At 35.8% G+C, this 15,490-nt stretch overlaps 2 protein-coding genes across 3 annotated transcripts; both read right to left on the bottom strand.

Annotated features, from left to right (window-relative positions):
- Positions 1 to 1,669: 1,669 nt before the first annotated feature.
- On the bottom strand, positions 1,670 to 11,639 carry slc17a6a (solute carrier family 17 member 6a). Of its 2 annotated transcripts, XM_063001963.1 has the most exons (12): positions 11,538 to 11,639; positions 10,224 to 10,479; positions 9,907 to 10,025; positions 7,365 to 7,479; positions 5,364 to 5,451; positions 5,178 to 5,264; positions 4,610 to 4,752; positions 4,217 to 4,366; positions 2,776 to 2,908; positions 2,550 to 2,660; positions 2,319 to 2,446; positions 1,670 to 2,168 (listed from the first exon to the last, which is right to left on the bottom strand). In XM_063001963.1, the coding sequence occupies exons 1-12, from the start codon at positions 11,621 to 11,623 to the stop codon at positions 1,815 to 1,817; spliced, it is 1,770 nt and encodes a 589-aa protein (XP_062858033.1). In that variant the 5' UTR covers positions 11,624 to 11,639; the 3' UTR covers positions 1,670 to 1,814. The 2 variants fall into 2 exon arrangements, with proteins under 2 accessions (XP_062858033.1, XP_062858042.1); XM_063001972.1 differs by lacking the exon at positions 4,217 to 4,366.
- Positions 11,640 to 13,563: 1,924 nt separating this feature from the next.
- On the bottom strand, positions 13,564 to 14,613 carry LOC134318248 (proteinase-activated receptor 1-like). The gene has a single exon (XM_062999111.1). The coding sequence runs from the start codon at positions 14,554 to 14,556 to the stop codon at positions 13,564 to 13,566; it is 993 nt and encodes a 330-aa protein (XP_062855181.1). The 5' UTR covers positions 14,557 to 14,613.
- Positions 14,614 to 15,490: the final 877 nt, after the last annotated feature.

Here is a 15,490-nt window from a genome sequence, read left to right on the forward strand (position 1 = left end):
AATGTTACATAACAAAATTAAGCTGACCTTCAATAAAGTGTACCAAGAAAACAAAACTATTTAAAATTACAATATTTAGTATTTGTATCTATTCTGTGGATTTATAGCTTTCTCATTTTACATTATTCCATGTAACATATTGCTACATATGTAAATATGTATACACTTGAGTGCAAAGGTTTGGATATATACCCTAAAAAATAAACATGGCCAATCTGTTGCTCAGGTACACTTCGTTACCTTTGTTATCTTGACCACTAGGCTTTTCCTGCTGGACTACTGACCATACTGGACTAGTAAACAGAAGGTTGCTAGTTCAAACCCCACCACTGCCAAGTTGCCACTGTTGGGCCCTTGAGCAAGGCCCTTAACTCTCAATTGCTTAGACTGTATACTGTAAGTGCTTTGGATAAAAGCGTCTGCTAAATGCAAATGTAAATGTTACCTATTTATCAGTTGAAAGAGACCTCATAGGATTCCCACTGACCAGATGATGTTAGGATTGTGGACCATTTACAACACTGAAATGGCCACATTGAATTGACATGGTAGTGTGTGTTACTTTGGTATGGGTGTTTTAGGTGCAGCAGTGTTGTTGGTATTTGTAAGTACTATTTAAATGTACATACCTCTATAGTAGGATGACACTTCCTGACAGCACTCATTGTAGGTGTACGGTTAAAGATTATAGCTATTGTCTTTTTCATTCAAAGTGTGTGTTAATCTTTCTCTAGTCTTTCATCTTTAGACACTTTTGGGTCAAAGAACACTTCTGGTCTTATATTTTGGTTGGAGTGCTGTTCTCCTCCTAGTATTAGCATTAATGTGTTTAAAATTCCCAACAACACTGCTGCATCTGTTACACTGTATAAATGTACAACACTGTAATCGCAGAGATGAGAATGGTCCACCATCAAATAACAACTGATCAGTGAGGGTCCTATTAGGCCCCTTTTGAATAACTAATGGTGTAGATGGAGTAGTCAGAGCAATAGATGGCTTACTGTCAGTAATTGTATATCCACAAAGTTCTTTCGTATAGTACTTCTAGTTTTAAAAATAAAAACAAGTATGTACCAGAGATGTGTGCTTTGTGGTGTTTTCTAAAAACAACAAAATATTGTTGATCCTCCCCAGTTCACGTTTAATTTCTTCAATTTTGTTGTTGTAAATCAAATGTAGCTTGTTTTAATTTTTCCCTTAAAGATTTGCCTCTGCAGACCCTTGTACTCAACTTGATACAGCAAGAGTAAATGAAGCCCACACTCCACATCTCTGATTGAGTTATTACAGCATTATAAATATAGATGTCTCTTGTAGACTATAAAACCTAATGTCAAACATGGGTCAAGAATGTGTACTTAATCATCTATTATTGACCAGTATATGTTCGCTCATTGTTAACAAAATATTTAATAGGTTACAGTATACAGTACTATGAAAACATTCTTATACTTTTCTATAAATAAAATCCTCTTTTAATATTTATTTTTTATAACTGATTTGCACTAATGTCTAAGCTATTTTCAAGTACTGAATAAATGGAATGTTTAATTAAAATGCATTTGAATGTAATAAATATTTTTGTTTTATTGGTCCATAAATACTTTTCTAGCTATGATTATACAGTATTCTTATACATAATCAGCTTTATATCTACCTACAGCCTTATTTTCTAAATGTGTTAGTCTGAGCCACACTTATCTTCCCTGTAGATACTTTGATTGTATGCAGATAAGTTTTTTTTTTTTTGATGAGTCACCATAAACAATGACTGTGTGACCTTTTTTCTAAATACAAGCAGCCCTTTTGTTCTATGAGTATCCATTTCTATGCTGAGGATAAACCTGCTCAGCTCCATCCTGAATATACTCTTCTTTTTTCTCCCATCCTTCTGCCCATCCCCCATTCACCTGAGTAGTGGCTCCGTATGTTTTTGGGGGGGCCCCAAATGCTCCCTGAGCTGCAAGTGGAGCATGACTGAGTGTGATGTCACCAGTCTCTTCAGCAAGCTCATCTTCATCAATAAAACCACACTTCTCCTCACTGGTCTCCTCTGGGTCAGCCCACGGCTGCTTTTCACCTGATGCAAAGATGCCATAGAATACTACACCACCGTAATGGACCATGGAGGCAATCAGGAACACGTTCTGCCATTCTTCTCGTGTCTAATAATAAAAGAAGAGAGGTAAATTATGAACACAGTGATATAAGTGCTGTATAAACCATGAGTTGAAGAAGTATGATATATAGTATAATAATAAAATATGCACTTAGGTCAAAATTAGTATTAGAAATGACAGTGTTTGTTTCTTTACCTTGTTCTTTGTCATGGCACCCACAATAAGAGGGCAGACCATACCAGACAATGTTCCAACCCCATTTGAAATGCCCATCAGAATGCTGGCATACCTGGGTGCAATGTCCAGGTGGTTTACATTAAAACCTTTAAAAGAAGACAAAAAAACAGTCATAAATGATCATGATGCTATTTAAGGATAAAGGAGTAATTAAATGTCACATAGAAAGCAGTTTGAAGATTGACTTGCCTGATATTGCAAATCCACTGAAACCCACCGCTAGCACCAAAAATGAGATGGCTACACCTTTACTGTGGGAGAAACCAACTACCAATAAAAGTGTGGCCTCCATCCCAAACCCTAGAATAGAACCAGAAAGGGTCAAGCAAACATTTCCCATGGGAAACTAAACAGAATATACTTATTAAAAATACAAAACATATATTCATAATTATATACGTGGAGGTCATCTTACCTCCACAGTTCATAATCTTTCTGACAGTAGTGGTAGACAGAATATTTTTGCTGCGCAGATGGTCAGCAAGCTGGCCTCCTATTGGCACTATGATGGTCATGACCAGATGAGGCAGAGCAGACACCATACCGACCTGAGCACACACAAACAGATTAGCATATCTAATAGACAGATGTTTTTATTTCTAATAGTTAGACCAAATCTGAATGCCAACAAGTGTCCTAATAAAGGTACCATTGTCATTGAGAGCCACTATACTGCTGTTAGAATGGGCTATACTGGTATATCCTTGACAAAGGAAAGAGCTTTAAATATCCCTATTCATTATACTTTAGCAAACCAAATCTGGTCAAGTACACACTGGAAACTGTGACAATAAAACAGTCTATTTTAGTTTATTCTCTCATAGACCATAAGTATTCCATGTTAAACTAAAAACAATAGGGCATAACTTACACATAGCATTTTACATAAAACAAATGTTAGATATTTTGATTCAGATGTTTGAAAGTAATCACAGCATAGACAAATCACCACAGCTCTACATTTGACTTCAATCCTTTAAGCTAGGCAATAGCTCAAAGACTGTTATGACTGGCACAATCTATTCAGTGCTTACATGTTTACAGATTCATAGCATTTGCTCTGTCTGGGCACCAGAAATCAATACATATGTCAGTTTTGATCATGTTTTACTCTTTAAAACCATAAATCATACATCCATATGTAACATGGGACATAATAACAGCAAAGGTTATTTAAGGTGACAGTTACAATAGATAATAGCAAAAAACAATAGCATTAGACTGGAGCTGTCATGGACCTCTTAACTGAGAAGGAACAAGGGACTATTTAAAAGATATTTTAAAATTAATAAGCAAACACAAATCCTATAATACAATATATGAAACCCCTTTGTTTGTCTCCCTATTAGTATTTTGCCACCTCTGCTTTTGCTGGAAGGAATGTTGGTGGTTGGTGGTTGGTAATTCAAAGAAAAATCAATTTGAAACGAGAGTAAAATTGACCAGTCATATCCTTTCTCAAAATAGGTGGGCTTTGTTATTACTAACTTTATGAAGTTCTGCCTGCTGTGCCACCTACGTTAATTCTGGCTGTTGCTGACACTGTTTGTGTAATGTGAAGGTTTATTTGTGGATTATACAATTATACAAGTAAACATTAACCAGCAATGCACATCACCTAAAGGTACAAGGTATCTAGTTTACTTACAAATTTAAACCATATTGATATGAAAACAGTTTTGTCCCCATGACTTGATATTTTGAGACACTGCCAGCACAACAAACCAAAACTGCAAAAATAGAGACCCAGACTTCCTAACTATCATTCAACAACATTCTCAGTAAACACAATTTTGCAAAATCAAGCATTATAATTTTATTTCTTTATCATAATAAGTAGTATGAATTTAACTCACTTTACTGATCTCAAAACCAAAGACCTCTTCAAAGTATGCAGGCTGGCTAATGAGCAGGAGGTAGAAGGTCCAGCTCCTGCAGAAGTTGGCCACAATGATTGCATAGACAGGCATAGAGGTGAAGAACTTCCTCCAAGGTGTCTTAAATTTCTGCAAAATTATGCACAATTTTCTACATTAAAGGTCATTGCTTTCTATAAATAAATCTGGAGCAGTTCAGCATATTACTGTGGCACATAATAAATATGCCAAATAATGCATTCACAGATCTATTGCTCTTTGTTCTATTGGGAATTACCTGGCTGCAGTGCCCCGGTTATTTTTAGCCTGTTTATTGCTAAAGTTCGGACAGTGTAGAACACAGTGATGTTTTCTAGGAAACAGAAGTATCACCTCAGCTGCGCCAAGCAGTTTTGTTCCTTCTCCAATGCTCTCCTCTATGTAAAGTCGCTCCTCCTCTGTAATAGTGGGGTGCTCCGCTGGGCTCTCATAAGACACCAGGATCCAAAACATGTACCAAACAATACCAAAACTCCCTAATAAATGAGGCAGAGGAAGGTCAGATACAATATGTACTTCATGGCCAAAAGTATGTGGACACCCCTTGTAATTACTTGGTCAGTTTTTAGCCCCTTTCAAATTAGCCATACAGTTATGCAGAGTCTAAAGATAAGCAGCAGGATTGTAATGTGAAAAGCTTAGTTACTAAAACCAAGTATGTTACAACATTTACTCTGCTAAAACTGCCCTGCAGATACAACAGTGTGGTTGTTGCAACAGTCATGTTCTAAAATGTAGTAAAAAAGACTAAATGTTGTAAATGAGGGCCTCTATTTTAAAGGTAGTGTTCAGGTGTCCATATATATTTGACCATGCAGTACAGCACATAACATCACATTTGACAGCATATAGCCTAATTTGTTGTTCTGCTTAAACCACAGCTGTGGTCTTATTGGATTACCATAAATATAGAAGACAGAGGACCAGCCTGAATACTGCACAAGGATCCCAGCCAGAGGCATGGCTACTACAGCTCCAGCGTAGGAACCTAAAAATTAGTTTATACAGAACAACAGTCTCAGTGCCTTGTGTAAGTTACTGTGATGTGCTGTGATGACGCACATAAAATAAATAATTTCATATTTACCACAGAAAGAGGTGGTTGCCAAGCGACTTCTCTCTAGTGGTGGAGCCCACTTGCTCCAGATACCGTGGCAGGCTGGATAGGTCACTCCCTGAATTCATTTCATTACATAAAAATGAAATTTTCATTACATAAAAATTAAAATTTAAATGACAGTTGTAATCACTTGTGTTTTGTCATTCTTTATGTAAAAATTGTCTGATCTTTTGTAAGTGATAATGCTGGAAAACACAAGATGTCTAAATTATTAAGAAACCAATTTATGTTTTTGCAGAACAGTAATTAATCATTACAATATTATGCAAACCTATAGGCTTATAATATTTTTCAAGGTTTGGTTGCTGGTTGATGTAAAAACAAAGAATTGTAGAGTTCTGAATAATTATAAAGCTGAATAATTAAATCCTGGTGTTCATCTGTTCACAGTAAGACAAACAGTTTGCAAATTAAGTACATTTAGTACTGTTTCTACCTCTTCTACTCTCTTAGGAAGAGGCAAACTTGTCCATGTGGACACTAAAAATAGAAAGTGAACAAAATGGTGTTTATAAAAGTACGCTACAAAAGAAGAAAACATTTTTGCATAACCTAAGGTTGAATGTACTAAAATGCTTGTGGGACAATGTGCTGTGAAAAAACACAGTAAAATCATAATACTTGGTGTAAAAAGGCACAGCACTAACACCAGAACCTTGTCCCAGCTGCTAAAGCATTGTGGAAAAAGCATCATTGTCTGAACATTAGTCCAATCTTTGGACTAATTGTAATACAATTTACAGGAGTGCATCAAGGTAGCATCTCATTTCACACTTAATAAAAGACTGATTATACAAATGAATGGTACTTTGTAATGACTAAAGTCCAAAATTTCAACCAAATGAGAAACTGGCAGGAACTGAGCAGTGCTTATAATGAAAAAAATCTTAGAATGGTCTACAGTTCCTTCTCATTAATTTTTGCTGCTACAAGAGGTATTACCAGTTATTAAATACAGTGATTTATATTCTGAAGCTCAGATGGCACCATCATAAATTACACTAGCCCACTACTGCTGAGAACCAAGGTTTAAATTACAAAAGGTTCTGTCTGCCTGTCTGGTGTCTACATACAGACATGATTGGCTATGTTTTGGGGACATGGGGCTGCCAAAGCCTAGCAATGAATTGCTATCCTGTCTGGAGCATGTTACTGCTTTGCGCCCAGTGATAGAATGATGGATGAAGATCAGACTACATTTGATAAGAAATTGTAAGTGTTTGCACACTTTGTCCTGCAACAGTATCTTTTCAATCTTCTCAATTGTATTTACATTTCATTAAAACATTATTGATTGCAAAATCATTTACATTCTTGGTAAGAGTAGGTCAGGTAACACTCTTCCCACTATGTTAATATATCGATTTCCAGTGCAAATTCAAGTAGACTGTCTGTTTTACCTAATGTTTCATTAAATCTTCATTAGTCACTAATTTGCAGACAATCAGTTGCTGATGGACACAAATTGCTTGGACTAGCAAAGGCAGCAGTTTTACCCGGGCCAGTGTTTAATTTGCTTTAATCGGTCGATACACACAGAACACAAGCTGCAGTGGTTACTGAAAACTCCAATGTACACTCATGTACAAAGCGAGCTCATCCTACTGTTGTCATTTCTGTTGTACAGGACAAAGGATGTATAGCTAGATGACCTTCTTGTGGTTGGTGAAAGAGCAACAGCTGTTGTTGCTCTCTCTGTGGCTCTCAGGCTTTTGTTTGGATTCTTATATTTTATTATTGACTCTCTCACTCTCCCACTCTCTCTCTACCTGCTCGTGGTGTCTCTGTTTGCCCTCATTTTAGAGGCAGAGTTTAAGACCACAGGTTTACAAATGTTCAAATATAGGGTTTTCGGTAACCCTTCGCAGGATGTAGCATACATATTTTAGTTTTAGTACTCACATATAATACATCTGAATGTCTAAAATAATGGGATAAGTAATGTTCACTTAATTATGTACTGCCTACCTCCACCAGGCCTTGTAATATCCTCACAAATATGACACAACCATAATGCGCACGTGCCGCTGAAGGAATGAACATGTTGAGGGTTGACGTCAGCAGGATAGCTGCTCCAAACACCCTAAAAATGAAAGAAAATCAAACCTACATGATCACATAGAACAAAGCATTTGTTCATCACATCACCTTGACAATTCATGACTCAAGGCAGAATTTTTTTATTTCTTGTTCTTATAAATTTGACAAAAAAATGTAAAACATATTAAAGTATACTCAACAAATTTGTGTTGGTGTCTTAACATATTTAAGATCAAATATAGTTTGTGTTTACACTGAAACAGGCATTTTGTTTAATAATGTCAAAATTCGTTGTCTTGTAATGATGTAATGTAATTAAGCAGTATTTAATTGACTGCACAGTACAACAGGATGATTCTGCCCCTTCCCCATATGACATACATTGATAACCTTGCTGAGTTTGATGCACTGTGTGTTGTGACACATTCACCTTATCTCAAGTAATTTATTATCTGCAATTTGAGCCACAGTAGCCCTCCTGTTGATTGGTACCAGATGTCATAGCCTTAATGTCCTCTGGCACTGATGAGTCTAGGCTGCCCAACAATGTATGTATATACAGTATATGTATATATATATATATATATATATATATATATATATATATATATATATATATATATATATATATTCTGTCTAATTATATAATCAACAAAATAAATACATCTAATGATTGATGACACAGTTGATAATAGTGGGTGCCACATCGCAACATGGGTTCTGAGGAGATTATTAGGAGGAGGATTAGATCCTTGCCTCCAAAAGGTACAATGTTTATGTAATATTCTGTATTAGTATATATTTGGAACGTTGCAGTAGTAGTAGTTGTAGTAGTAGTAATAATAATAATAATTATTATTATTATTATTATTATATTGTTATTGTTATTGTTGTTATTATTATTATATTGTTATTGTTGTTATTATTATTATATTGTATGATGTATTATACCTGTATTTATTTTGCTTATGTAGCATTAAGAATGAATTGTGTCTTCGTTTGTAGAGAACGTTGCAATGAGCGTGTAACATTCCCACATTACTGTTCTTGGTTGCCATGTGCATCGATTACAATCGAGAAGCACGCGCTTCTCCCTCGAGAGCTCATTAACACAGAAGCACGCGCCCGGACTGAACCCCCCCGCGCTCGTCTATACTAAGCATACGCACACCTCCTAACCCCCTCCAAATTGTAAAGAAAAAATAATAACTAAATAAAATGTTGTTTGATTTTTATCATATTTGCATCAAAATATAATAAAATAATATAAGATAACATATAAATGTATTTAATATATGAGTAATTTATTTAGAAATAAATGTATATCATTATGCAGTGTTGGACAGTAACAAAATACAAGAATCCTGAACACATAATTGAAATAGACATTCCTGTGTTTTTCTGTGTGTGGTTCAATAAACATTTCAAAACGGCTTTTTGAGAACACGTTTCAAGTACTAAATAAAATTAATAAAAAATTGTATTATCAATGAACAAATTATCAAAGATAATGCAATTTAATTTTAAATAACGTATATAATCTTTGTGTTTGGTTAATAAGAGTTTTAGTTTTACATATTTTTAATTATTCATTATAGGAGAGGTAGATTTAAGACCAGCTCTTTTCATATTCATTTATGGATCCATATTTTTCGAGAATGTAATCTTATAGACTGCTTTAGTATAGGACGAATTTTACAAAATTAAAGGATCTGTTGTCCCATTTTACGAGACCCTGCCAACGGTACTTATTGAAAAGTGTTTGTCTTTTATAAATGTCTTTCTAAAATAATATTTATTAATTTAGTGTTCTGTCCTACAATAGCATATGATGGCATATGATTGGCCCTAAGCTTTTAAGTCACTCTGTACCTTATTTACAGTTTTTGAACATTTTTTTTACATGATTTCATTCATTTATAGAAATAGACAGTTGTCATTTTTTGTGGTTCTATCTAATTTCTTAAAGAAACAGGATAAAATTCTGACATGAGAGCAGAGACTGCTTAATTATAATACAGATGTTTAAGTTCCATTTGTATATTGCGTTGATTATGCTGAATGTTGCGTGTTAGAATTGAAAAAATGTGTGAAAAAATCGATATAAAAATATTTATAGATCTATATAAAAAATTTATTAATACAGATCTATCATTTATAATTTTATGGTCTATAGCTTCTATAAATTGCTTTAAGCTACAATACTACTTTAAGAAAGAGATACCTATTGTACGTGTATATATCTGATAGTGTTTAGTACAGATCTAATGTTAAAACTGGGCCACTGGTTCAACCCCTGATGATGGCAGAGCCTGAAGCCATGCCACTAGAAAACAGTTCAGTGTTTGTAATAGAATGTCAGATTACACTATCCAAAATCACAATAGAAAGGCAAAGGCACCTTTGTGCCTTTTTATTCACATAATACACAAACTATTTATTATTCAATATAGAATAATTGGAGGATCACCTGTTGGCTGCCAGTCTGGAGCAGATATATCCTCCTGGGATTTGTGTCACAATGTAACCCCAGAAGAAGGAGCCATGGATCATCCCGACCGTCTCTGGATCCCAGTTAAACTTTGCTTTCTTAGTGAAAAAACGGTTACATGTTAGAAATGTTTAATTAAAAAGCACCATTAACACGAAAAGATGCGATTCCTGGAATTTTATTCTTTGAGAGCTAATAAAGCAGAATTTTCAGCAATTTCAATTACAATATTTAATAAAGGAGGCCGATACTGAATGTGGGCGGGGTATAAATTCTGGGTGGAGTCACGGGCGCACCTCTTTGATGATTATCTTGCCACCCCGGTGTATGGTACTGTTGTTGACCATGCCCACGATGGCGACCCCCAGGTTACAGCGGATCCCAAAGGAGATGCAGAAACCGAGGCCGCTCATGATGGCAATGATGTAGCGGCGGGGTAAGCCGAAACACGAGCAGTCACACAGAGGTGCTTTCTTCTCTTTGATCTCTTTAGGACGCCCATCTTCTGTCAACTCGATCACCTCACCTGTTTTCTGCTTCCTTTCCAAAAGCCTGGAAAACCACACATTTACTTTCTTATACCACGATCAGAGCATATCTCAGGATCCCTGGATTTGCTTATGATCCATAAAGGGGCAATAATTTACGATTCTTTAAATGCCACATATTAACGACTAATGTGGGGTCGTGTTCTTGCAAATATTTGCGCCGCATTGCAGCATCTATTTTCTGAATTGTGAATTCCTATAATATATTTATTTAATTATTATGATTTAGGGAACGAAATACAATGGAATCATGGAATTTGTGTGGGCATAATAATTAGTTATCTGATGAAGAAAATAGCTGATTCTCTGTTAGATTTCTAGCTATCTGCTTGGTCATAATAGAATGTTACTCAAGATAGCCTACCATAAAGAAAACATGGTGTCTTTTCATCAGTCAAAAAAGCAGCATGATGCCTCTGTCTATATGATGAAAGCAATTACAAAAACGTGTTGAAAATATTAATTAAATGCGGACCAAAAATGGCATTGATTTATTTTAGATTCATGTATTTTATTAATTTTTTTAAATACACCGCAGTGATACTAATACTGCACATTCATTCGAAAAAACTACGAAAATACTAGTTTGCACAATGCAATTATGACATAACTAAAATACACTAAATAAGCATTATATTTGATGCAAGTAAGCTAATAAATAACGCTGCTTCATTATTATAATAACTATTATTAACGTTATATGTTAATTATTTCATTAAATATGTCATAAATTCTCAGCTCGTGTCTTGGGTACATTAATTATTTAAGGTAGACACGAGCAGAAGAGCGATCCTCATGGGAATTCATTCATCTCCAGTGGCATATAGCAGTCCGCCTTAAATTGTTTAACAGAATGGCCGTATTACTTTTGCAAACGAAAAATCTTACAAATAATGCATATGATAACGAATTATTATTATGTTTGGTGGAAAACATATTAAAAAATTTGATAAATCATTTATATAATGACAAGTTTGTTTTAAAATCTTACATAAATCAAGGCTAATACACATGTACAAGAATAAAATGCATATATTATATTAGGGTAAAGGTGGAACTTACCTCTGCATATGAGCCAGTGTCTTCCCCGCCACATTCTTCAGTCCCGCCTTACCGGGGGCTAAAACTCGTTCTTTTACCGTATCCATATCCAAACCAGGTATTAATATAAGCCTCAATAAAAATCCATATTCCGTAGGGTAAGGAAACCAAACCGGTGGATTTTTGTCGATGTAAAATCGGAGTTGAATTTCTTCGTGACGATGAGCTGTAAAACGCCTACACCTGAATACACTCACTTATCACCACAGAAATCCTTTAAGTTTTCCTTCAGTTCAGTACATCCTCGATTATCCATGGCGCCTCCAGATCAACCTTTATATACTCCAATCAAATGTTAAATACAGAGAAGAAACATATTCCGGGAAAAAAAACATACAATATTATTTAGTAGGTTGGAGATTCAACTGATTGCTGCGCTCTCACTGAACCTGAGCAACCGGGAGCGCGCCTTCTTTCTCTTTGCGCGCACACGCCGCTCGCACCCCTTTTACTCCTCTTTACTGTAACAGGCACTCGCTAAGAAATGGATCAGACCCATCACCACCAGGTCTTCACCATCTCTAGATTTTACATCACTGATTTTCAACACTGGTATGTGGATGGTATTAATAGTACATTTTTGTTCGTGGGTCGTTAAGAAAAGTCTGTTTAAACGTATGGACATGAGATGATACCATGGAAACGAGATTTCACCATCAGTTCTACTACAGATTCCTACATGAATATAGGAATTCAAATTCTCTCACTTTCTCTCTTTGTGTGTGTGTGCGTGTGTGTGTGTGTGTGTGTGTGTGTGTTAGCCTTCAAGGGTAAGGCGTATTTTAGAAAAAATAAATGTAAGCAATTTAAAGAAAAAAAACAAAGAGAAAATAGAAAAGCGTCATGATGGGATTTTAATAAACCAATGGAAATTAAAGAAGAGAGAAAAATAGGAACATAAAGAAATAAGTAATAACCAGGACGAACAGAAGATATATTGGGTAGAAATAGAAGAACAAAGAAGCAAAATAATGAGAAGAAAGAAAGAAAGATGGGAATTAAGTAAACCAATGAGAATTATAGAAAGAAAGAAAGAAAGAAAGAAAGAAAGAAAGAAAGAAAGAAAGAAAGAAAGAAAGAAAGAAAGAAAGAAAGAAAGAAAGAAAGAAAGAAAGAAAGAAAGAAAGAAAAAAAAAAGAAAGAAAGAAAGAAAGAAGGAAAGAAAGAAAAAAAAGAAAGAAAGAAAGAAAGAAAGAAAGAAAGAAAGAAAGAAAGAAAGAAAGAAAGAAAGAAAGAAAGAAAGAAAGAAAGAAAGAAAGAAAGAAAGAAAGAAAGAAAGAAAGAAAGAAAGAAAGAAAGAAAGAAAGAAAAAAGAAAGAAAGATTAAACAAATAAAAAATAAGGGATGAAAAACTGGAAAAGAGGAAAGGATGAATACACGGGGAAACGATGAAGGAACAGAAGATAAAATAAATACTTGTTAAAGTAGGGAAAGTTTAAAAACGTTTGAAAATTGGAAAACAAGAATGGGAATTCCCAAAATGAGAATGATTATGTGAAAATGAAGCTAAAGAAAAAGGATTAGTAAAAGAATTTAAGAAAGATAATGAAAACAAAGGCAAATAAGAAAAAAAAAATCGAAGGTAAAATATAAAAAACGAGTGTAAAGAAAGAAGGGAAGTTGGGTGGAAATAAAAATAAAAAAAAAGCCGAAAAAGATTAGAAAAGAGTGGAAAAAATGAAGAAATTAGGAAGGATGAGAGTAAGGTGAGAACATGGACAAAATAAAATACAAAAAGTATGTAAACAAAAAAGAAAGTAAAAAAGAAAGAATAAAAATACTGTTTATTAATAGGGCTCTGAAGGACTGTATTTGAAATAACCACAAGTAAACACTGTAGCACTGGATACGTTCTAAATTCCAAGTTCTTTTATTTAGTAGCATCCGTCTTACTGTCCTCCACTGTCTTCTACCAGGCAGAATGCAAAAAAAAGAAAATCCAGTGTTCATGCGTACTCAGGATTAATTGCCACCATGTCATTGAGTCTAATTGGCAATGCCATTCACTTCTGTTGTGCCCATCTCACTTCTCTCCAGTTTCCTCCCAGCAGGTTCCACTCTATGCTTCTTCCACAGCATTTTGAAAGTCGCCCACATGTCTCTTCGAAATGTTCTCCCCACAAAGCAGCTGAAAAGGGGGTTGGTACAGGAGGTAAGACTGCAAACACACACTTCAAGACAAAACATTAAGTCGGCAGTCTCCCAAGCTGTTGGATTCTCTGGCGCTAGGACTGGCATTGCAAGAGCCAAGTTTCTGCTCACATGATATGGTAAGTAAAAAAGTCCAAACATGACCATGGCTGCGTTGAACTCACAGGCCAGCCCTCTGAGTCGTGGGTCTACCCGGCTGCGCAGATAGCACACACTGCGTATATAACAGTAGCTTAATACTGTTAATGGAAACAGGTATCCGATGCAAGTACAGAACAGGGAATATGGCAAACCTTGCTGCACGCTGGTAAAAATGAGGACGTACATGGTGCACACAGTCTTGTTGCCTCCCTGACATTTCAAGGTGGTATTCAGCTTTGCCACTGGGATGCTCATCGCTATGGCTACCACCCAGAGAATGATACATAACGTAATGGCACGCTGACGAGTGAGAAGGGTTGTAGAACGAAGAGGATGAACGATGGCCAAGTAGCGGTCTACACTCACGCATGTCACGAAGAAAATGCTGAGGTAGAAATAGGTATGGTAGAACATACGGAGTAGCCAGCAAAACAATTGCCCCAGTGACCATTCCATCCCAGAAAGGTGAAAGTTGATGATGAAGGGCAAAGCCAGAAGCCAGGAGATGTCAGCCATGGCCAGGTTGTGGAGGAAAAGGCTGCTGCGGTTCCTTTGAGCCAGTCGGCGAGAAAAAACCCAAAGGGAGAAGACGTTAAGGGGCACGCCAAGCACTATCACTGCCATGTAGACAAATGGCATCAGGTAGAGCTGGACGATTTGCATTGCACCCTGACCAGGAGCAGTCATATTACAGGATAAAGCTTCATAAAACTCCTGCACAAGAGAACAAAGAGATGCCAAATTAAAGAAAACCAAGAATTTAAGACTTGGTGCTGGTGCAGCACTTTGGTTGTAAATGTGCTTTATAAATAAATTACTTACTTACTACTATAAATTGCTTTTAAGTGTGTGAATGAGTTTGATGCCCTCTGATGGATAGATGCTTCCCTGAGCAAGGAGCTTAAACCTCAACTGATTGCACAGTAATCTGTCTCAATTGTAAGTTGCTTTGGATGTAAGTGTCTGCTATGAATCTAATCACAGGATTCTGTTGGCTTTATATTTTTGGTTGGAGCATCAGCAGTGACAGTGAGGTGTTCAAAACACCTTTACAAATGCAGCCAACACTACTATATTATTACCCCATTATTGATTGATGGGTACAGGGAGTGACAAAGAGACAGCGGCAGATGTACAACAGTCAAAAATTTTATAATATTTGTATACACACAAAGTTCTCTGGTATTGTTGGTAGTTGGTATTGGTCTGTAAAACAATCAGCAAATGTGCATACCAGATAGGTGTACCTAATAAGTTGCTTGGTAGGAGTAGTAACCAAAGATTAAGATCACACACTGTTGCCTGCTGCTGTAAAATTACTTAATAACATCAATACGGCTTTGACTTAGACTACAATAGCATGCACCAAATTCAGAATATTCTCATATGGTTTGCCAAGAATGGCCGCAATTACTTACCTTAGTCTGATCATTGTCCATCTTGCAAAAGGAGCTCCTTCTTTAGAGTCTGAGACTCTTGATAAAACCATAGGCTGACTGAAAATGTCTCCACCTTCCCTTTCACTCCTGCACTCTTTAGTATTAAATAAATAAACAAAGCAAAGTAAATATGAACCTAGCAACACCACCTGCTCCTAAAGATGCTGAACTGTCTGAAAGTG

The sequence above is a fragment of the Trichomycterus rosablanca genome, chromosome 1 (assembly GCF_030014385.1).
Source record: "Trichomycterus rosablanca isolate fTriRos1 chromosome 1, fTriRos1.hap1, whole genome shotgun sequence".
Lineage (NCBI taxonomy): Eukaryota > Metazoa > Chordata > Actinopteri > Siluriformes > Trichomycteridae > Trichomycterus > Trichomycterus rosablanca.

What these genes read in the sequence shown, in the direction of transcription:
- slc17a6a (XM_063001963.1), bottom strand. Translation starts at nt 11,623, where the DNA reads ATGGATACGGTAAAAGAACGAGTTTTAGCCCCCGGTAAGGCGGGACTG. An exon ending in GCAAGATAATCATCAAAGAG is followed by an intron (nt 10,026 to 10,223) that starts GTGCGCCCGTGA and finishes TTTTTCACTAAG; the next exon opens with AAAGCAAAGTTTAACTGGGA. An exon ending in GGCAACCACCTCTTTCTGTG is followed by an intron (nt 5,265 to 5,363) that starts GTAAATATGAAA and finishes ACTAATTTTTAG; the next exon opens with GTTCCTACGCTGGAGCTGTA.
- LOC134318248 (XM_062999111.1), bottom strand. Translation starts at nt 14,556, where the DNA reads ATGACTGCTCCTGGTCAGGGTGCAATGCAAATCGTCCAGCTCTACCTG.